This window comes from Oculina patagonica, chromosome 3 (genome assembly GCF_052425735.1).
Source record: "Oculina patagonica isolate OP01 chromosome 3, crgOcupat, whole genome shotgun sequence".
Taxonomy (NCBI): Eukaryota; Metazoa; Cnidaria; class Anthozoa; order Scleractinia; family Oculinidae; genus Oculina; species Oculina patagonica.
In genome coordinates this window covers 16,028,085-16,052,664 of record NC_135760.1, presented here as the reverse complement: position 1 = coordinate 16,052,664, position 24,580 = coordinate 16,028,085, and the positions used below count along the sequence as shown (strand labels likewise).

Below are 24,580 nucleotides of genomic sequence, written 5' to 3'. Positions count from 1 at the left end.
TTCTTAAACCGTCAAAATGGCGCCACACGTCTCTGGGTCTGCTAACATAACAGGCTGCTATTTAAGCCTGATATAACTTTTGAAGTATTGGCATTTCACGCAAACCTCGTAGCGGGAACTGATGTAGGAAAGCCTACGGCCTACCAGGGTTTCACAGGTAGTGAGTATATTATGTTTTACTATGAAACTTTCGGTTTTTCTAGAGATTTAAGCTACAAAAGAGTACAAACGTAAACATAAGTGCACAATGATAGAGTAACTGCAATTCATTAGTAGAAGGTAACCCAAGAGACATAAGTAGTGGGAGGATAGATATAGGTTATTTATTTCAAAACAACAAAGAATCGTTAACACAAAGACTAATCCTCGCAAGAAAAGGATCGAAAACACTCAATATTGTACCTAACGCCCCAGTACAAACTATTTATCATTTTAGGGTCAGATTGTCTCATAACTGATCATGAAAACACCGAAAGTGCGTTGCCTTTGTATCATAAACTGACTCAACAAAAGAAAACAAGAACATCTAAGTTAACTCTCGATATTGGTCTCTTTACCTTTTTTGCACGAATTTGACTAAGCGGTGTTAGATTCTGTGAGTATACGGTTCATTATTGATTGAGATAAGTGTTGAACAACCTTGAACCGAGTATAAAAGGCTTAAATCGAGAGCCACCGAAAATTAAGATGTGAATATTTTTTATCAGTAATTAATACAAAATGTTAGATAGAAATGGAATATATGTTATTTGAGGCGTTTACATTTAAGGGACACTGTCACCAGTTTCACTTCAAAAACTCCAGAGCCTTAAGACATTTGGAATCTACAAATAGTGGTCCAATTTTGCAAAAAATCACCATAAAAGTGTACTGAAGCGATAAACAAGTTATGTTATTGTGTTGCTATTGAGAACTTTAGATCTCAACTTGAAAAAATTAGGCTGAGTTTTATCTTTTGGACTGGAGAAACACCTAAAAATTATTGTGGCTCCATTCTTCCTACAACTTTATATCTCCATCTTGATGTACTAGGTGCATTTCATGTACGAAAAGACCTATTCGCCAATTTTAGTACTTTTTACCGAAAAGCATTAAGGGACGGACCATTATTTTTTTGGAGGGGGGGATGAAAAATGTTGAAAAAAATTGTTTGCAGGGCCTGGAAAGACAAAATAAATTGTTTGCAAAAACGATATGTATAACAAAAAATAGTAAGAATTTCGAAAAAAATTGTTTGCAGAGGTGCATAAACTAGAAAAAAAAGTTTGCAGAGGAACATTTTTCATCCCCCCCCCCCCCCCTTCAAGAAAATAATGGTCCGTCCCTAAAATCCCCGTGACAGTGACCCTTTAATGGGAATTAACAACCCATTTTAGAACTTTAATAACATTTAAAATTCACGGAAAAACGTTCCCAGGTGTCCCGATTTCTACAACCGTTTTTTGTTTTACCCGTCTAATTTTAACGAATTAAATTTCTTGTTATTATTGTTTAATTTTCTTGTTTTTCCTTCTTTCGGCTGATAAGATTAATCTATATTTCGTACAGTCAGTTTTTTAAAGTGAATTAAATAGGACATACACTCTTTTTTTAACAAGAACCTTTTTCTAAAGAAAGTTCAGGCTGAGATTGACCAAAATTTCAATAACAACACGAGAAAATTCCCAAGCTGAGAAAATGACTTGGAACATTTTTTTTTTATTATTATGATTATTTCCTCTACTTGTTGTGCATGCTTGGGCTCCAAATACATGTAGTGCTCCAATACTCCTGTCTTGAAATTGAAACAAAATGTAACATTAGAAATATATTATAAGTATATAGATTGACGGATAGGGGACTGAGCCTAAAATGCTTGAATCAAATATGTTTTGTCGTAGTAACAAAGTAAATTTCTAACGAATTATGTTTTATATCTAAAAAAAATAGCAAAAACTTAAAAAATATATACAAATTCGTACAGCTTTACAAAACATGCTTAGAACCTTAAGGCTTAAATAATGGACAAAATAAGAGCGTTCAGTCTTGGTTGAGTCTCAGCTACAATATTGCACGTTCTTATCAGAACAAGCGCGTGAAAAAGATTCATCGGCATTTCAATTTGATTGAAAGAACCCAAAATGTTACGTGAGATTGCATCAAAGAGCGCATAGACTGGAATATTTTTTTGTAAATAAATGTTTGTTCACATACTCAGCGAAAGGGAGGTACCAATCTTCTGTTCTACAGTAGTGATCAATCAGTTTACAAAACGTTTTCAAATTAGATGTTATCGCTTAATTACAACAATTTTTAATAAATGACTTGCTATCCTTTATATTTTCAGTTTATGGTTATTTCATTCTCAAGAAAAATGTTCATCTATCTTGGTTTGTTCCTCGTGACATTCCAAGTCGCCTGTGATGGCGCACCAGACGGCCCTTTTGCAGCGCTTCCTGCCGACATCAACATGGACAAATATCAGCTTGAAAAACGTCAAGGTGAGATTTTTAAGATGGATTCAACAACAACAACTGAGCTTTATTTGCATGACTACGTACAAGTTTGGTAGTATTGCGAAAGCTACTTGAATTTAATTACATATAATTTCAATAACTAGGATAATTAGTTAAGTTGGAAATAACATAACAAAGAAAATAATAATATTAATAATAACAATAATCTAAGAAAGAATTACTAACAATAATTATTCATTTAACTATTCGAAGTGGTGATCATTGAAACGAGATTGTCTCTCAATTCAAAGCATGCTGAGATAAATGAGATCAGCTTAATGTTTACAAAGTAGTCAGTGGAATTCATAAGATGTGATAATAGGGTTTCGCGTGGTAGTAATCGTAGTAATGGAAGTTTGGATTCTATTTTAGAGAGGAATATGTCTCGTATCTGAGTATAAGCTGGGCAATCTAACAAAAAGTGAGTTTTATCTTCAATTTTGTTACAATTGCAGAAGTTGCATATTCTTTCATTGCGAGGTGTATTGTCGTATCTACCTGTTTCGATTCTAAGTTTGTGACAGCTTATTCTCAGTTTTACCAATGTTTTCCTTAAAGGGTTCTTTCTTGCTAAATCTAAGTAGGTAGAAGGGTATAATTTGTTTTAATAGTGCTATAAAAATTAAGTTTTTGCGAGTTTTGTAAGGTCTGATTCCAATGTGAAATATACTTCTGTTTCATGATATTGATATACTGGTTAATTTTACTATTATTTAATGAACTATAGTTAATTAAGTCATTAAAATTATAGTATTCGTTTATTTTCGTGACTCTAGAGTAAAAACTATTTTTTCCGTTATCATAAAGATCAATCGATATTTTTAAGGCTTGTCTGACTATAGAGTTTTCATCCTTTTGGTGTAAGTAACTTAGATAACTTAGTATCTTCTTATTTATATCAATGATCAGAGGGAATTTACCAAGTTCGGCTCTGCATGCAATATTGGATGTCTTGTTATGTACTTCTAAGTATCGTTTACAAAACTGTAAGTGAGTTTTCTCAATCGGGGAAAGGTCCCACGATTTAAAGTCTGATTTCACAAAGGCACCCCAAACTTCACTGTTGTAGGTTAATATTGGTAAGATTTTTGAGTCGAATATTTTGCATGCTATTGAAGGTTTCAGTTTATTGAAATCTGTGTGCCGTCTTAGACTAAAGAAAGCATGAAGAGCTTTTTGTCGTAGATGTTCCAGTGAGAGTGTAAAATTTCCGGAAGAAGAGATGCGAGTCCCTAAATAGGTATAGTCTTGAACAATGTCTATTTTTTCACTGCCCACATGAAAAGCATAATCAGATCGTTTTTCGCGTCGTTGAAAAATCATTATTTTTGTTTTCTTAGGGTTTATGCTTAGCATCCAGGAGCTGCAATATGAAGATAGCTTGTTAAGACAATTTTGTAATCCTTTCTTCTGCATAGAAAAGGGAGTTGAGTTTGGTGCCATTTGGTAGTATAAACGGATCAGATAGAACATTGTTAAAGGATTCTGTTGTGCTGGGCCAGTAGGCTCAGTTAACACATTTATAACATTCTGCATTTGCTTAACATCCATAAATTATCAGCCAATATAAACCTATGACGGTGCCAACTGAAACATTATTCTATGCTTTCATTTTCTACTTTCCATTTTCTCTCTTTGTTTTTAAAGGTCAATATATATTGGTGGAAATATTTGAATTTTATGTACCAGAGTGGTCATTTACTACAGACCTTAGTCACTACAAAACTACAGTCACTGTGAAACAACTGCATTTTTTGTTTTAAAAATTCAATTAATAATAATAATAACAATAAATAAAAATAATAATAATAATAATAATAATAATAATAATAATGATAATGATAATGATAAGGATGGTTTTTGTTGTTTTTTGTTGATATCGATTGCGTTTTTTGAAATTAAAAATTTTACCTTGTAAGATATATGAAATGTTAAGGTCGCGGGGGATGCATTGAACATGAATATATACATAAAGCGAAATATTGGTAGTGGAGTTTCTTTGAAAGACATTATATCCTAAACGGTAGAAAGAAACTTTACAGGGATATTGGGGAATAATAAAAGTGCATAAGGACCATTTTTTATTGAATGAATCGCGCTGTAAGCAAGTTAACCTTTTTCAAGCTTTCTTCTCGAGAAGAACACAAAAACTCAATTTCATCACTCAGTGATCAGTCAAAAACCCTTTTGTGCCATATCTGACTCAGAATTTTTAATTTCAAGTTTCATTAAGGGTTATGAGCTTTGAAAGGCGCAAAATTTATCACTTCTTCCTTAATCTTTCCTACTAAAGCTTATTTAAACATTTAGCGTCAGATTTGACAATCTACAATACGCCTAGTTACTTCCCTTTTGTATGAACCCATGAAATTTTATGTAGTAAATAAAATATTAGCGGGAGATCTGTGGGGGCGTTTACAATGGCGAGCCGATAGTCGAGCCATTGTAAACGGCCATACAGATCGGACGCGAATATTTTATTCTACTTGTGAAATGAAAACAATAAATTGAATGCAAAGTTTTGTTATGCGAATCAGTAGAGATCTGTATCAAAAGTTAATGAATACTAATTAGCTGAGCAGGAGTCTGTATCAAAAGTTAATTCTATTGTTTGATTTGTATTGGGGTTTACAGTTGTGTATATGTGATCTGAATACAGTGCTGGGATTGGTTTGCACCCTCATGAAATCTATTTTCTAATGCAAAAACTGTAATTGTGATATTTTTGGTTATTTTAATCCGCGGGCTATCACTGCGCGCACAAAAGAACAATGCGTTAGAATTCAGTGGGTACATTTCCACACAGCGTTCTACTTTTTTTCTAACAAATAAATATGGGAGTCTTACATCTACAGAAACTCAAGCGCGTTCTGATTTGCTTAGGAACCAGTTCAAGCTGTCAAATTCAGATATTCCGCGCTAGGAATTTTTGGAGAATTCGAAATTTTTGGGCAATCTACAGAAAACGTCTATAATATTTGAAAAGGTTCAAAAGCTAATTGGAAAGGCTCTAAACGAAAACAGTGAAGGAAGTAAGATTTATTTCTCGAAATCCTGCTTATTATGGGCTATAGTGCTGCCCACCTTCTCCCCACAGAGTTACTTTAAAAACCTCGATCTATCCTCTAGCAAGCTAAATCGATTTTATCGTGCACATCAAAAGTTACTTTATATCGTAAAACCAATATCACAAGACTAATAAGAACATTGTTCCATATGGTTTACACTTTTTTAATTTCTAGCTCAATGCATTGGGAATCCCTGTTTAAACGGAGGAACGTGTATTGTTCGACCTGGAGGCATCACTTGTGACTGTCCAAGTGGATTCACTGGTATTATTTGTCAAGCAGGTGAGTACAACATTTAACAAAATAGATTTCATTTAGCTGCGGGTCAGTTTGTAAAAACAAATTAATCGACCACTCCTCTAATTAAAAATGCTATTGAAATTTCCCAGTTATCGACGCAAGCGCCAGCAATCCCTGTTTAAATGGGCAACATATTCTTTAAATCACGGTACTTTCCTGTGGTATTGGTGAGTAAAAAATTAAACGAAATAGATTTCATTTCCAATATAACGCTCATTCTGATTTGCTTATTTCACAGTCAGTTCAAGTGGTCACGAAACCACTATTAATCGATGTCAAATTCAGATTTTCCGCGCTAGTAATTTTTGGAGAATTTGAAATTTTTGGGCAATCTGTGAAAAACGTCTATTTGAAAAGGTTCCAAAGCTGATTGGAAAGGCTCTTAACGAAGTCAGTGAAGGCAGTAAAATTTATTTCTCGAAATCTTGCTTATTATGGGCTATAGTTCCTCCCTACCTTCTCCCTACACATTCTCGACCCCAGAGCACTTCTCTTTTGCGCATGACTGACGACGAGAAGAGCTCTGGGCAACCCTGGAACAGAGCCTATTCTTATTTAAAGTTCGTTGAAACAATGAAAACACTTTTGATTAGTCGATCTGTAACGCGCCAAAATTTGAACGTGCGTCGGGATGGTTGTCCTGGCTCCTGGGTAATTGAATGTCTGTGTTTTATGCAAATCAAGATTGTGAACGCAATCGTAATATGTGCTGTTTTCGGATGTATTTCTGTTTGGAAACGACATCAACAGTCTCGGAGCAATTCTTCTTCACTCAAATAAGCATGTTAAATGTATAACGATGTTTAACAACAGACAATCGTCCAAAAACAGCACTGATTACAATAACGTGACACGATCTAAATGAACGCAAACGTGTCTACGTCTAAATAATTTCGTGGCTAGTCTGACACGCATGTTTCGTCTCCGCCAAGAGACTCATCAGAGACCTTTCGGTGAAGCTAACTCGTCGAACATCGCGTTCGAAGTTCTGCTAGCGTTGAAAATGATGGTGGCAATCTGGCCTTACATCGCGTAAGCATTCCGTTTCTACGTCTCTGGTGAATAAATATAACGGTCGAATGACTTTTTTAATTATATTCAGTTGTTGAACATTTTAAAATCATTTAGAAGAACTACCTTGCTGATTTTGACTTTATTGGGGCTTTACCCGAGCTAAAGCTGTAACATTAATTTCTGATGAAATTTTCAACAAAATACTACGGCTAGTAATCGTTGCAAGAGCCGTTTTTTGTCTCTGGAATGTGGAGCGTGCGCAATGAAGTCATCGTCGCCAGATTTTTACGCTTGGGTGGAGTTTCCCAGAGCTTTTGTCGCCGTCAGTCACGTGCAAAAGACAAGAGCTCTGGGGTCGAGAATGCTCCCCTCAGAGTTACCTTAAAGGAGAAGTTCACTCCAGAATGGCCATTTATTTTCTTTACGCCAATAAAAAGTTTACATAAAGATATGTTATTCACCAAAATTTCAGCCTCCAACGTGTGCTTCAACCCTACGAAATCTTTCCAAAAACTCGACAACTGAACGCCGCCATCTTGGAGCTGGTAATGTATGCATGACGTCAAAGAGCTCTGCCTGAAGTTTGGCGGGGAAATTTGAATCCTCGAAATTCCTTGTTTCTTCGTAGTGGCTTTTGTTTGTCAAAATGTTTTTTTTTTTTTTTTTTTTGCAGCTCCATTTTGCCCAAAGAGAGCTCTAAAAAATTCAAAAAACAAGGAGTTTTGACAATAAAAATTTCCCGCCAAACTTCAGGCTGAGCTCTTTGACGTCACGCATACATCACCAGCTCCAAGATGGCGGCGTTCAGTTGTCGAGTTTTGGGAAAGATTTCGTAGGGTTATAGCGAGGAGGCTGAGATTTTGGTGAATAACATATCTTTGTGTGAACTTTTTATTGGCGTAAAGAAAATAAATGGCCATTCTGGAGTGAACTTCTCCTTTAAATATCACAAGACTAACAAGAACATTGTTCAATACAGTTCATACTTATTTAATTCATCCAGATGTCGACGAATGCCTCCCGAATAATCCCTGTTTCAACGGAGGAACGTGTGTGAATACCTTTGGAAGCTTTCGTTGTTTCTGTCCACCTGGATTCGCTGGTGCTATCTGTGAAAGAGGTGAGTGGGACATTTTACAAAATAGATTTTATTTAGCTGTTTGTTTGGTTTGTACCAAACAAGCGTGTAGCGTGCAAGTAATGTCAAAACATTGCTCAACGTTAACACAGCATGAAAACACAACTTTATTGGGGTGTAAAGCTCAAATAAAGCTGGCGTAAATTTGGAATTTAATTAGCTTTACGCTAACTTTACATTTTTTTTAATGTAGCTGAACTTTATGCCAACTTTACATTCAAGTTTAAAGGCAGATAAAGAGACTCCTATACACCAACTTTAAATCACATTTACACACGGTAGCCTAAAGGTCGGTTTAACCACCTTTATCAACATTTAATTGATTTTGTAAAGTTGGATAACCAACTTTACATCGATCGAATTTCGACATACTTTAATAGCAACCAAACACTAAAACTGTCCATTATATTATTTAGTACAATTAAATTAAAATTTTCCTTTCCGAGCCTTAAAGTGCGAATTACAGCAAAAATACGAAGATTTCCGAAGGTTTCACGAAAACGTTTCCTGAATGACCGCAAAGGAGTGGAGCTCTGAGTTTTGTGACGTCATAATTGTTGTTTTTGAAGACGACCGTAGACCAATTTCGCAGACTGCACTGGTTGAAGGTTGTTAAAGTTTGAGACCGTCTTCTGGAGTAGTTAAGTTATAGTATTTGTACTTTGAAACTGTCTGAGGCTTGGGTTGGATCTGTGTCGGATTGATCTGGCCGACTCCTTAGGATTGTCAGCGTCTGAAAATTTTATAGAATAGTAGTAGCATCACCACTACATTGAAATTTAGTTCAAAAGGGTAAAATTTTGAGCTTATGGCGGTATGATGTTTTGTAAACACTGGATGGAGTTTAAAAATCATCGGCTGCATGTTGTTATATCCCGCAGCTGAAATACAGTTTACATGGATTTGCCCGTGATCATGACTTGCGCTGCTAGAAACGACGGCACAGGAAAGAACATGAAGTGCTTGTGCTAAAAGCTAAGCTTTTATTCATTGTCTCAATCGTACTCGGGAGTCAAAAGTGGAAATAAAAAAGCTATTTGTAAAAAAAATCAATGTGTTTAATAAGGATATTTCAATGCAAATTCGAAAGCTCGGTGCATCTTGCGGTGTAAAAATTTCGACGAGTAAATCCTTGCCGTTTTCAGCTGAGGTAACAATCTACGTAAATACAAAGCGGTTATTGACCTTCCCATGGGCACATAGTTGTGTCTTTTCTAACCCGGTATCTGTTCATATTTTGGCCCAAAAAAAACTAAGTGCTGTTAAGCTAGTACTGTAATATCATTTAAGCCTGGTTTTCACTAGCGACGCAAGCACAAACGCAACGACAACAGGTCTTATTTCACCGTAAAAACGGCTTCAACGCAAGCAAAAGCACAAGCGCATTGTATTTTTATGCTTGTGCTTGTGCTTGCGGCAACCACAAGCACAAGGGCCAAAATTTTTCCTTTTCGCGTGATTGCGCTTGTGCTTGCATTTGTGCTTGCGTCGCTAGTGAAAACCAGGCTTTAGTGTTAAAAATCTACGGTTGTAAACTCAACATAAAAACAAGCTCAGAGGCTTAATTTTGTACGCGTCAAAAAACACGTGCACGGCTGATAGCTAATTACTTGGTGATCGATCTCACAACACAACAACAGTGACGTCATAATTGGTGTTTTTTTAACCACGCTAGGTGTTTGGTATCTGCGACAATGGCACATTTGCACGGTGTCGTCATTTGACTACAACTACCAGAATTCTTTTCGCTTTTCTTTTATTATTCAAATTTTGAAACCGCAGTGGGGTTTGAAAAACAATTGCTCTAATTAGAATGATAAAAAGAAAAAGCGAAGGATTCTGGTAGTTGTAGTCAAATGATGCCATCATGCAAATCGTTTATTTCCGCTCTACGATTATTCAGGCCATTTGAAATGTCTCTGCGATGCAAAGTCCAATTACTTTGAAACTTCGGAATATGTTTATTTGGTTTCATTTGACCTTCAAAGTAAATGTTATCGAAGGAGAGGAGCCACAAATGCGATGATTTACCACAGATGTAATAATCCCTTTAATAATAAGGGTGTGTCCAGAGATGTAATCATACCCTCAAGTGTTGTATGGGCTTGACCTCAAATTGTTAAACAAAAGAAAACACTGACCAAGTGTAAACAACAACACAAGATAATGACTAGCATATAATAAACAACGCCTGTCAATCAAATTTCGTCCTGTCGACGGACACATGCCTGTAAGTTGAAAATCACTGATACAGGTTCGTATCTTCACAGGGAAGGCCAGGGGTGTTTTGTTATCCATCTGAAACATATCACTTTCCTTAAATTATAACATGTAGCCTGACATCCATACTGAATCCATCCCCGGAGACCCAGGGGTAGTTATTCGGGGTGACAGGTAGTAAACCGAGCAGGAAAATTGGTGCGAACGGAAGTTTACAAGAACCGATTTTCCTGCTTGGATTGCAGCACGTCATCCCGACTTATCGCCCATGGGTCTCCGAGATACACTGTATCGCATATCAAACTTTGGGTTGCATTTTTGGGTTGACAATAAGAGAGATTTTCGCTCCTTATACGGTCACTAGAAAAGTGCCTCTATTATTTAAAAAGCAAAAGTTGTGATTACCGACGCGTAGCAAAATCATCGACCGCGAAATTCAAATATCTTCGGAAGCCACCGTAGTGTAACAAACACGGCCTTTGTGGGGGTAGGGTGTGAAGAAAATGTTCAACCTAACGGGTAAGGTGTGGGTAGATTTTTTCAGTCGTAATGACCTAACGGGTGAGGCGTCTGCTCTGAATTAACGGTTTGGCAGACGGCTCTTATCACCAGTTTCTGTCAGAAGTTAAAAAAACTGAAATTTCTACACTACACTCATATATTTGTATTTTTTATGCGTATTTTTCTTTCTTACTCTTGGGCGCCGACAGGATGTTAATGAAAGTCAAACACGCCGGGCCAGCAGAGCTCTTGAAGCGGCATTCTCGGAAAAATTTTTGCTGTTTTAACCAAATGAGCTCAAATTTAGCATCACAATACAACTTATCCCAAACAATCAAATGATTTTTGTTTTTTGAATTTAACGGTTTTGGCGGGAAAATGACGTCACAGTGCTGAACGCAAACTTCCATTTCCTTGTTATGGCACAAATAGTACACGAAGGGACCATCACCAGGTGTCCGTCTTATAGAGGTTTCCGTTAAGAGAGGGTTAACAGTATTCATTCGAATTCGCCTAAGTGTTACTTATTGATATTTTGCCAAATGCCTTTTTCAGCTGTGACAACGCCACCACCACCCCCACCAGGTGAGCTACCTTTTCATTAACTTTGATTTCTATACCCCCAACTGAAATGCAGTTTTTTATTGGACGAGAGCGTGTCACGTGACGCGCGTCTAAACTGTACTTGATAACTGCCTAGAGTAAAAAAACTCCTTAACTCCCTAGGGCGACAACATGTTGAATCTAGGACTTAAGTGGTGAAAAATGAAGACAACAAAGCGTTTAATTTCAGTTGGGGGGTATAACAAGGTCTCAGGAAAACAAAACTCGCTGTTTCCCTTGAGGCCAGTCATTGAGTGCTTATTAGTAGTCACTCGATTCTAGTCGAACCCAGACTCCTGCCTGACTGCGACATTTGCTGATCAAGAGAGGATCTCTCCTTTTTTGATATATAAAAATGTGCGAAATCTTGACATGAAAAAATTATGTACGTCATGTAAGAAACGTTCTTGATATGTAAAAATGTTCGACAATTTGACATCAAGATCATTTACGTTATGTATGAAACAGTGATTATTTGTTTCAATGAAAATATCATTTGATATAGCTAAAAAGCAATGACATAAGAGAATGTTTTTTGACATAAATAAATGACAACTTGACATAAATATAAAAAGGATGATGTAAAGGAAAATATCTTGAAATAAAACATTATCCCACTTGATATTTTGTCACGTTCGGACTAGCATAGGGTTTTTTGTCTGTTTTTGTTTCAGCTTTCAAGTCTTTCATCCTAAAAAGTTAAAAAAAATAATTCAACATGTTTGTTTTTGAATCAGCGCGCGAAGGAAAATTTAGTGGTGAACAATAAAGACGATAGTGTTTTTGTCTCTGAACTATCGGCTGATAGTTGCCTCTGGAAATTTTGATGTTCTTAAAACCAGCATATTACTAATATGATTATCTGTTTTAAGAACATCAAATTTCCGCAGGGCAACTATCAGCCGATGGTTCTTCGACGGAAACACTCTATTGTATAGATAGACAATAATGAGAGAACCAAGCAAATTCCCGGATTTTGAATAGAACACCTTAAATTAAAAGAGACTTCTCACTTAACAATTAACAAGTTATTTTTATTTATTGTGCTAGTTATATTTACTCCTCAGCGTGTACCGCAGAAGAGCTGGCCGAGCCTTCCAGTTGTGCTGGTTATAAGGCATTTGGTTTTTGTGATTTAAGCCGTGACGTAGTACCTTTCATGAGGGCGTGTAACCTTACCTGTGGAATCTGTCAACGTAAGTTGAAGATAAAGGTGTGAAATACAACGTTGGAACTATTTTAGTCATTTCTGAGTGCCGGGGTATATTTTGTAGCTCTTATGTTTAGATCGGATAGAACCCACGTTTTTATTGGTTTATTTAAAGAAAGGATTCAGTTCACGTAATGACGCTGGTATTGTAACCTGATCAATGTCAGATCTTCCGCGCCAGGAATTTTCCAAAAACTATACATATTTTTAGATGTCTCGAAACGTTGAAACGAACTTGGTGTACAGTATGTGGCCCTTGGTCCGTACGAAAAAGACGCAAATGTGTATTTCTTGCCATAGAAGAAGAGCAGTGAGCTGAGATTGTTCCTGTAAGTTACCATAACATCCCGCTTACATGTAAAAAGACAATGGCTTTTGTGCTTACTCGATAACCCTGTAATATCAAAAATAGCTGTTCGGTTTAAAGGCCCTTGGTCCGGACAGCACGCAATATGTATGCAACAATCGTTCAAAATCCAATCTTAAGAAGCTTCTTGCACATTTTCGATATGTTTTAGTGAAATTCAGAAGAATGAAATCAAAATTTAAGAGAAAAGAACTTTATTTTTTTTCATCAACAATATCAATTAAGGCGCTTATTACCCTGATCAGCGTGATCTGCAAAGTTTGAATTAAAACTCCTCGTTTTAGTTTCGTTGTTGAAACATGAAGTTTAATTTGCTTTAGAACTAACCGAAAGGTGTAACTTTTGTCAGACTCTTTTTCTTTCAGTATTATTTGGCTTCTAACCTGCAGAAGTTTGTAGGTTATGTTTAGTCAGGTTTGGTTGCCATCACGGACCTAGTCAGAAAAATTGCTTAAAAATTTGATTAATTAATTTGCACAAAACTCGAGTTGTCAACCAAGATTTTAACACTAGTCGAAAAAATATTCCTTATACATCCCGTATACGAAAAATTATCTCTCCCAGCGCACTTATTTGGATATAAAAGAATTTACATCACGAAAACGTCAAACTTCACCTATCTTCACGTCGACTTAAAATTCTCCAGTTCGCCACCAGCAGGAAAGCCTTCGAGCGAGGTTAACCCTCGGATGTACAAGCAATCGTGGGTGGATGGATGGAGCCCCTCCCCAGGTTTTTGTTCTATTAAGGTACAGCGAAATCATTTTGCGCTGAATGAAAAGCCCTTAGCTTACTCTACAATATGACAATTTTTGTTGGAGCAGCCATCTTGGATCAGACCTGCTTGTGTTTATGACGTTGTCATGACATGACACGTGGCTGATTTATCAAAATTTTTGCGAGGGATAAATGAAAAGCTACTGAAAGTTTCAGCTTTGTAGAGTAAATCCTCTTTTCAAAATTTCGAAAAAACCTACACCTCCCCGCAAAACCCCTCCTTGTACGTCCGAGGGTTAAGACAGCAAACCGATCACGAAATCTTCGGAAAGGCCCATTGCTATTGAAACTTTGTTTCCTGTCGGATAAACACGATGAACCGAAAGTGACCGGACCATGGGCTGTCCAGATTTAGGGCCACTTACTGTACAGTAAAAAGCATTTGAATTAAAATCTTGCTCAACATTATTTGGGGTTTGTGTGTCTCCCACGCCTCCAAACAGCTAGTTTAATAACCTCGCTCTATACTATTGCACACTAAATCGAGTTTATAGTGAACATAAAAGGTTGCAATTCACTCAAATTTGCTTTCCAGGAAAAACCTTTTTTCTAACTCCTTTTTCAGTACCACCGCCGACGACTACCCCACCCCCGACGACTACACCACCCCCAACACCTCCTCTGCCAGGTGAGGTTTTGAATGATGTATGCAATTTGCTTTTTACCCATATAATCCCAAAATAGTACAATAAATGATGATTACCACTTTCCAATTTTCGACTGCAAAAGAAGCAACTACCTTATGGTTACCACGTCGGCGGCTACTAATTTTAGAGATTTTTTCTGAGCAAGATTTAGCGACTATTTAATTAAGCAATTTTCTGAATTTTTTTTTAAAAAAAAAAATATCGAGTAAACCAGTTTTTAGTGAACATATAGCTAAGATGGAAATAAATGTTCAGTAAAAGAAAAAACTCACTTGAAGTTGAACGTACGTTTGCATTGCGTGATCAGAAAGAACAAAGTCACCGGCATCCAGTTTTTAAAGAATTTTTCAAGTTGACTTTGATTAATTTTGTTTTCCTTTGGGGTGGAAAGGGGGTACTCAAATTTAACAAGTATTAAATTTGACAAATTTTAGCGACTACTTAATTTAGCGATTTTCGCCCAACTCGCTAAAATCGCTAAAATTAGCTATAGTAGCCGCTAACAATAGTAACCTTAAGGTATTTGTGTTTCTTTGTCAGAGGTATCTGTTATAATTATGTCTATGGCATGTTAATGTACCTTCTAAACATTTTCGCCTATGGCCTAGTTATTGTTGCTATTAAAAGAATGCAGACTTCATCGCAGGACAATTCATCTCGGGACCGGCCCCAACTGTCCGTCTTAGAGATAGGTGTCCACCTTAAAGTGAGTCGATGTAACGCGACACCAGTAATTCTGAGATAATAAAGTTGAATGGTTCTGCTCAGTGAATACACGTCGGTTTAAAGTCACTTACGTTAGTAAAACCTACAAACTGGAACAAAATAATATTTAAAAATTGACTCTCTCCTTTTGTTCATTACAATCGATAACGAGCAGTAAATACATGTTGCAAACTGTAACATGCTGTAGGTATTCGCTTGTTCAAGAAAACGTTCGTATACTCAAAGTAGTTGCGGAATCGATTAAATTTCTTTGCATTTAACAGGTAGCTGCAGTGGAAAAAAATTCATCGTCCTCGCTTAAAATATCGTTCGTTGGAAATTCAGAGTCGTCGAACAACTCCAAAGCAAGGAAATTTGTTTTTCTTCTATATTTTGTATTGTCGAGCGAAACTTGACACATGGAGCCATGGAACCAGTTGGTGTAACCAACCAGAAAATACTGTTCCATTTGCCACACAGAATAACCAGAATTTTAAACCGGAATTTTTGGTTGAATGGAAAGCGCCCTTAATCCACGACAACACTGCACGCACAAAAGAACAATGCTCTGGAATCCATTGGGTACATTTCCACACAGCGTTCTACTTTTGTTTCTAACAAATAAATATGGGATTTTGGCACAAAAACTACAGCGCGTTCTGATTTGCTTTGGAGTCAGTTCACGTGGAGACGTTACCATTTTTACTCGATGTCAAATTCAGATTTTCCACGCTAGGAATTTTTGGAGAATTCGAAATTCTTAGGCTATCTACGAAAAACGTCTATAATATTTGAAAAGGTTTTAAAATTTATTGGAAAGTCTCTAAACGAACTTAATGGATAAAGTAAAATCTATTTCTCGAAATCCTGTTTATTATAGGCTATAGTGCTGCCCACCTTCTCCCCTCAGAGTTATTTTAAAAACCTAGATCTATCCTCTAGCAAGCTAAGGGCCTGTTTACATGGAGGTGGGGGACCCCGGGTAGGTGAGGTAACCCGCCTAGGTGGGGTAACCCGCCTGTCCATATCAACTCTTATGTTTTTTTCGATGGCGTTTACATAATAGGTGGGGTAAACCGCCTAAGCGGGTTGCCCGGTCTGCTGGGTAGGATAACCCTCCCAGTCGGGGTCGTGTTTTGCCATGTAAACGTTTCAAGACCTTTCAAGGTGGGGTAACCTGCCTACCCGGAGTCGACTCATGTTTAATCTGAAAGTCCGCCAAATGCAAACTACACAAGATATGGCTGCCTACGGCTTCAGCTGCGGCTACAAACCCGGCGAGCTTTTCCTATAGCTTCATCTGCCCGATGTGGAACGACAGTGTGAAAGATGCTTGAAGAATTAAAAATGAAAGTGAAGAATCAAGCGTAGGCCAGAGCGAGTCTCACGCTTCGACTATAAACAACAATGACTTCAAAAACTGCTTCGACTACTAATACTTTGCCTAAGCAACTGTTCAGTCGAAAGCACGAGATGAAAGAAATCCACCGTAAATATAAAAGATTATAAAACGAAATGCGATATGCAACTTCAATGGAATTTATCTCGAGGCTGACCTGGCTTGCTCTTTACGAAAATAAAGACAAATATGTCATTGTACGCGGCCGTCGTTTTTCGCTGAAACGAATTTGGCTCCGAAGTTAAGTAACTGAGTCTACGAAACCACTGAAAGGAACGAGAGAAAGAAATAAACGAAGCCATTTTTACTGTTTACGTGCTAACCTCGTGAAAAGGTCACCCCGGAATCCCTGGGTGATAAGATTGCATGTAAACGCGAGCTATATTTTCGACCACGGCTGGGCGGGTCACCTATCCGGGGTGCCCCACCTCCATGTAAACAGGCCCTAAATCGATTTTATCGTGCACATCAAAAGTTGTTTTATATCGTAAACCTTCACACAAGACTAATGAGAACATAGTTCCAAATGGTTTACTCTTTTCAATTTTCAGCTCAATGCATCGGGAATGCCTGTTTAAACGGAGGAACGTGTATTGTTTTACCTGGAGGCATCACTTGTGTCTGTCCAAGTGGATTCACTGGTGTTATTTGTCAAGCAGGTGAGTACAACACTAAACAAAATAGATTACATTTATCTGCGGGTCGGTTTGTAAAAACAAATTAATCGACCACTCCTCTAATTAAAAATGCTAATAAAATTTCCCGCTAGAAATTAGTTTTGGAGAGTTCGAAATTTCTGGGCAATCTAAGGCTCTGTAAAACTTCTTTAATATTTAAAAGGTTTCAAAGCTAATTGGAAAGGCTCCAAACGAACTCATGATCAGTGAAGGCGGTATTTTTTTAAATCTTGCTTAATATGGGCTATAGCGCCTTCCCACCTTCTCGCCTGAGAGTTACTTAAAGAGCCTCGATTTACTCGTGCACATGAAAGTTTGTGTTATATGAATTATATCGTATTTAACCAATATCACAAGACTGACAAGAACATTGTTCAGTACGGTTCACACTTATTTAATTCATCCAGATATCAACGAATGCCTCCCACATAATCCCTGTTTCAACGGAGGAACGTGTGTTAATACGTTTGGAAGCTTTCGTTGTTTCTGTCCACTTGGATTCACTGGTGCTCTCTGTGAAATAGGTGAGTAGAACACGTAACAAATTAAAATAGATTTCATTAAGCTGTTTGTTTGATTTGTACAAAACAATTTAACGTGCAAGTAACTTACCGTAGATTTCTGCCAGAAGCTCAAAAACTGAATTTTCTAAACTGCTTTCATACATTTGTAATTTTTTCTTATGCGTCTTGTTCTTTCTTGCTCAGTTGGGCGCTGACTGAATGGTTAAGAATAGTCCCGCTTAAAGCAGTCAAATAAAAAAACAATACGCCTTTTCGGAAAAAAAAAAACGGAATAATAATAATACTTTATTCAAACACACACAAATTGTATCTGAAAAGGAGGACCATGAGGTTATCCCTATTTAAGTCCCCTAACTAAAATTACAATCTTAAATTTAAAAATTTAAAATTTCTATTACGTAAATAATTAACATCCATGGATGCATGGAAGCGAGGCCTAAGGGCCAACGGCGGCCAAAAGTTGTACAGTTTTTATTAGCGCGCTTGTCGGAAGAAAACATTCCCTTTACACGTTAGCCACGAATCTTGATCCTTTTAAGTTCAAAAGTATAAAACGAAGAAATTCAAGTTCAACCTTAATTTTCAGCCGTTCGCTGGTAACTTACTAGATTTACTAGAACTTTTGAGAAACAGAATTTGGTTTGAGACTTTTTGGTTTTCAATCCGAGTGAGAAACTTCCGGTATCGACAGGGAAATCGAAGAGAAACTCGCGTAAACATGTCTCGCAAATATTTTCAGGTATCTAAATTCTGTTGGTTTGTTTCGACAGAGAAGCTCGCGTAAAATTGTATCGTGGGTTTTTTAGTTGTAACATTTTCCAACCATAAAAATACCTCGACAATCGAAAAGCATTCAGTCAGCTTTAAATATGTTAGATTTTTTCAGTAAATGTTTTCGCGGGCATGAATTGCTTCATTTGTGAGCTGGATTGAATTGGAACAGTTAAAGATGATTTTCTTGTTTAAGTATCCCGGTTGGTTAAAGTCTGCTTTGAACACACTGCTACATTTTTCTTTTACTCTACAATTTGCATTGTGTGTAGAAAGAGGGTCATCAATGACTATAAACACTTAAGCTTCCGGGTACACACAACTTACCCATTTGTGTCGGAAACGACGTTGTGTACATACTTTCTAGCTTTTACTGTAGATCTGCGTTCATTTTTGAAAAAGAAAAGTTAAATTCATGCTGCGTTTTGATTACACAAATTGCAGAGACGGCAAGATACTTCCATTGATATTTTGACAGTAACAAATTGTAGAAACTTGAAAATGATTGCCAGACATGTTTATGCGATTTTCTCTGTCGAAACGAACCGCTCCGCTTCTTTATAGCGGAGCTCCCAGGGCCCCGAAGGGCCGCAGAGCGGAGCCCCATAACCATAGAAAATATCTCAATTTCTTTAATATAATCGGAACCCTACCTTTTTTCCACCAAATTTAAGAGATTTAAAATTCTAGCGCGCAGTTTGGGACTGAAAATGGTTACACGCGTGCAATATCAATATTTTTCAATGCAGTTGTCCTCCCCACCAAAAATTCACCATTAAGTTTTACCAAACGCTTCAAAATGGCTTGCCACCAAGAACTTTCTTTAGAAATTCCTTAGCGACTGCTCTATATATATCTGTAGTTACGAAGTACCCCCATTAAGTAAGTTACCGGGGAGCTAAGCTTTTAGGCTTGGCTAAATCTATTTAATAAATTTATTTTTTTTGTATGAAAGACGGCTTTAGAACTTACAAGGATCAAGATTCGTGTCTAATTTGTGGCAACTAAAGTGCTTTTTTCCGACTCAAATTGCCCCACACGCTAATAAAAACTACATAACTTTTTAGCCGCCGAGGGCCCTTAGGCCTTCCTTCCATGCAACTTCCCGATTTTTATTCTGAAAAGGCGTATTCATTCGAATTCGCTAAAGTGTTATGTATTAATATTTTGCCAAATGCCTTTTCAGCTGTGACAACGCCACCACCCCGACCAGGTGAGCTACCTTTTCATTAACTTTGATTGTTATACCCCCAACTGAAATGCAATTTTCTATTGGACAAGAGCATGCCACGTGACGCGCGTCAAAACTGTCAAACTCCCGGCCTAGAGTAAACAAAACTCACTAACTCCATAGGGCGACAACACGTTGAACCGTGGACTTGCACGTGGTCAGGACGTGCGGTCCCCCCCCCGGGGGGGAGGGTACTTGGGTCAATTTTTGTTGGGTATGTGCCGCTGGCCTCTCAGAACCCCTACCCCATTATAGTCATATTCTATAGACCCCAGCTTAGTCACTTTCTGTTTTTGCGTATACCGTATATTAAATCCTTTTAACTAAGTCATTCTGAAATGAATTGACACATGGGGAGGGAAACGACAAAACCGAACAAAGAAACGAACACACCTATTCAACTATTGGCACGTCAAACAGACGAACTTTAACGGAAACGTATTTTCAAGGTTATAAATCACAACTTGCCAGAATTTTCTTACTCTCAAAATCCCGGAAAAGTGTGACCCCATTCTAGTCACCCTATAAAAAATTCTTGAAAAGGCGACCCCATTATAGATTATACATTATGAACGGGAGGCAATTCGAAGTTGTGGGTAAACGCTAAGCTTCTCTTCACTGTTTTTTCGTACTCGGGATTCAACAGTTAGAATATAAAAATAAAGATCTCTTCAAAATATCGACTATTTTGCATGAGGTACGAGTAAATCAACAGGTTAAAATCGATCTTAAAGTTTGACTGCAACTTCGCTCCAAAAGAAAGGTTTTCAGTTGGTAACGTTATGATTATCAGCTGGCTGGGAATTTCCCCTTGTCAAATTCCCGCTTAGCAATAAACCAAGCGTCTGTCATTATCGTCTCTAGTTTCATAGACTGTCCACAGTCCTCTATTTTTTCGTGTATTTTCCATCGATAAGCGCGCGGTGAGAATGGCGAGAGAACTGGATGCCGGCGCAAAATGGAGGAAGGAAGGGGGTGGGGGCAGGGAGCGTTGCTTTTTTGCGTTGAAAAATCGAGAGGCTGTGGACATTCTACTAGTTTCACCTTTGGGTCATTTATTTACATTTATCCACAGGCACATTGCAGTATAGTTTAAAAAAAAAACGTTTCCGTTAGTAGACCTCATCCTTTTTTAAGCGACGAGCAAAAGCCAGTATAGCAAGTACATAAAACGTACTAAATGAAGGTATTTCCGTGATTATCGGCTGGCTGCAAATTTCTGCTTAGACTTAACGAATTCATAAATAGACGTTATTATGAAAGCCTCCTATTCAGACGTTCTTTTAGATTGAGTGACGAGCCTAAAGAATCTATGTATCACTACATTATGTAACATTAGAAAATTGCATTGGCCAATATCCTCTGACAATGAAGATTCGCAGCAGCTCTTCAGCATGTTCAAACTAAGCGATTCAATCGATGAACGGCAGAAATCGACAGAGATCTTTGAAAGGCTAAATGACGAGCGACGCGTGAAATGAAAATGGAGAAAATAGACACGGACAGGCCATCGAAATTGCCTGCCTTGTAACTTTTTCTTTTGTTGAGGCCATCGAGAAACTGCTTTCTATAGATAACAAACGCATCAAACTGAACAAAAATATCTCGCTTTCAATAGATAACACTTCGGGATCGGAAGTGCTGACGCATTCCTATTGAGTGACGTTTTTATCACCCACAGCGAAATGTATTCCCTTGAGAAATTAAAACAGTCCCTTAAGAGTTTACAAAAATTCGGTAAGAGGGTGAATTCATTGTCCACAAGCAAAATAGTCGAAAAAAATGGATTGCGAGTCTTGTCAGTTAAACAACGCTTTGCGTTAAACAGGCTGTTCTTTTGCACGTTTTGGTTAAATAGACAACAATAAGAGAACAAATGAGATTCCCAGATTTCAAATAGAACGTCTTCTCACTTAAAACAATAAACAAGTTATTTTTACTTATCGTGGTGCAAATATTTCCTACTCAGTGTGCACCGCAGAAGAGCTGGTCGAACCTCCCAGTTGTGCTGGTTATCAGCAGTTTGGTTTTTGTGGTTTAAGCCGTGACGTTGTACCTTTCATGAGGGCGTGTAACGTTACCTGTGGAATCTGTCAACGTAAGTTGAATATTAGATTGTCAAATACAACGTACGTTGCAAATTTTGCGATTTTGTTTTTTTTACTGCCCGGGAGTATTTGGTAGCCCTGGTTTTTAGAGCAGACATAAAGCGCAGTCTTCAAAGCCAACATAGCGAAGTTAAAGATATTGACTGAGATCTGACAAAACTTACTATAAACTGAGAAATGGTCGAAACATTTTGAGATGACTGACAATTCAGCTCCACCATCAGACGATTCTCTTGGGGTGTTAAATTCTCGGCTTCCATCAGCTAGCCAAGTGATGACGAAAAGTGTTGCATGCTGCAACCACAACGGTCCCTGTGTCTTCTCAGCAGTACTTATCTGTAAACAAGGTCAAAAGTTCTATTAAAAAGAGTAATATGTTTAAACAGAAAATAAAGACATCTAGTTAACTAACAATAGGACAACCGATATTAATCAAGCAGCTAAAAGTTTAGTTACAGGTATTAAACAACAGGAAAAATATTCCTCAGCTTACCTACATTCATTCCTGTGGACTTATAATATAAATCAGTATACTTACACACATCGGTGCCTGAACGTTTAAAATTTTGTTTTTAATGTTCTCTCTTTTGCTTTGATTTGCATATTTAACCCTAACAACTATGGTTCCAACTACTGCAGGACCCCCTCTGCCTTTGGTCCGATAGACTGCACCCCCATCGACTATGGCTCCATCAACTGAACCCCCTTCGACTATGGCCCCATCAACTAATCCCCCATCGACTATGGCCCCATCGACTGCACCCCCATCGACTATGGCCCCATCAACTGAACCCCCTTCGACTATGGCCCCATCAACTGAAGCCCCATCGACTATGGCCCCATCAAGTAAACCCCCATCGACTACGGCTCCATCGACTGCGCCCCCATCGACTATGGCCCCATCAACTGAGCTCCCATCGACTATGGCCCCAACAACTGTACCCCTATTAATTATGTCTCCATCGACTACACTCCCATCGACTATGATCGATCGACTGCACCCCCTCCAGCTTTGGTCCGATAGACTGCTCCCCATCGACTATGGTCCCATCGACTGCCCCCCATCGACTATGGTCCCGTCAACTGCACCCCATCGACTATGATCCCATCAACTGAGCTCCCATCAACTATGGCCCCATCAACTGCACCCCATCGACTATGACCCCATCAACTGAGCTCCCATCGACTATGACCCCATCAACTGCACCCTCATCAACTATGATCCCATCGACTGCACCCCTCCGACTTTGGTCCGAGAGACTGCTCCCCATCGACTATGGTCCCATCGACTGCCTTACAATATGAGTAACTGACTGACTGCTGATGAACAGATCCTGAATAGACAGAAATTTACTGTTAAACGCTAATGAATACAGGTTTTCCTCCAACGATAATTTCTTTATTATTGAATAAAATCATTTCTGCGTTTTGTCATTGCTGTAGCGAGTTTTCAATTCGTTGAAGAATACTGTACCAGAAAACGACTGCAAACCGTCTATATATTTTGTGACGTAGTTACACTAAAGAGAAAGTTCAAACCACATATTTCTAACTGATAATCGATGAGAGACCTCTAAAGCTCGACGTCACTGACAGAAAAGAGCTCTTACCAACTTGTTCCTCTTGGTAAAGTATATAATAAAATTTTAGGAAAAACTTATCTTTGGACCTGGAAACGAAAAGTAATTAAACCCAACTTGATTACTTCAAACAAATTTTAGAAATCAAATACGAAACAGAAAAATATATAGCTTAATTATTTTAAGACAAATAAGATTAATTTGTTCATCAAAAAATGAAAAGCATTTGAGGAAAACGTCTAGAATAAGCAAAGTTAAGTAATAATTTATAGGTAAGGTAAAGTTATTACTTCTGTTGTACTTATAAATTTGTATGCTTTAGTATACGGTGTAAAAAAAAGGCTTGAAAATCTATATTGTAAAGTTAAAAATTTTATTGTACGTAAGTATAGGTTAAATCTTCTCCTTTTATTTTGTAAAGAATTGATTATCAATAAAAGAAACTTATTCCTCTTGTTATTCTTCTACAACCTTTCATCCAAAATGTTAGCCGGCTGCCAGTGTCTGATTTAATTTTAGAATTAATGAATTCTTCCAATTATTTTGTGAACATGCAATTAATAAAATTTACATCATCTTGTTTTGATTCACGTAAAAAAATGCTATCAATGTACTTAATTTTATATATGTCCTTTTTGATTACCTAATACGTTGTACTCTTTTGCAATAATAATAGAACAAATTTACAGTCATGCAAATAAAGCTTGTTGTTGTTGTTGTTGTTGTTGTTGTTGTTGTTCTACTAAATGAAAAGCTAAACTTAACACACCGCGAGAATCATAGTTTTTCTTAGAAATTTTCCTCGTGCCTTTGAAACATCGGAACCCATCCACTTGCGTGAGCTGACACTTAAGTTTTCACTTTTGGAACTCACATTTCTTTATCTTCCCAACAAGAGGGTCCTGAAGGGGGGGTACCAAATCCCATTTCCCAGCCCAAATTTTGCCCAAATCCCATTTCCCAGCCTATTTTTTGTCTAAATCCCAGTCCCAGCAGTGAAATTCCCAGTGCGAGGAAAATCTGGTCTCAAGCGCATTATGTCAGTGTTGTTTTGATTGTGTTAAATGTAGTCCACTCCCTGAACTTACCTTTCGGTGCCCTATATAGGGGATTAACCCAGGCGCAGGAGTGACAGTCCAGAAATAACTTGCATGCGCATGCTCAGAAATCCGTTGTCCCGCCCTCCCCCATCCCCCCTTAAAAAGGGGGGAAACCAAACCATACAGATGATAAATTCAAAAAATT

At 37.7% G+C, this 24,580-nt stretch overlaps 1 protein-coding gene across 1 annotated transcript; it reads left to right on the top strand.

Annotated features, from left to right (window-relative positions):
• On the top strand, window positions 1-24,053 carry LOC144646961 (protein lin-12-like). Its single transcript, XM_078506683.1, has 12 exons — window positions 1-157; window positions 2,327-2,480; window positions 5,738-5,845; window positions 7,881-7,997; window positions 11,292-11,321; window positions 12,407-12,535; window positions 14,259-14,321; window positions 16,996-17,103; window positions 17,529-17,645; window positions 19,603-19,629; window positions 21,617-21,745; window positions 22,395-24,053. Exons 2-12 carry the CDS (start codon window positions 2,330-2,332, stop codon window positions 22,418-22,420), a joined length of 1,005 nt encoding a protein of 334 aa, XP_078362809.1. The 5' UTR covers window positions 1-157; window positions 2,327-2,329; the 3' UTR covers window positions 22,421-24,053.
• Window positions 24,054-24,580: the final 527 nt, after the last annotated feature.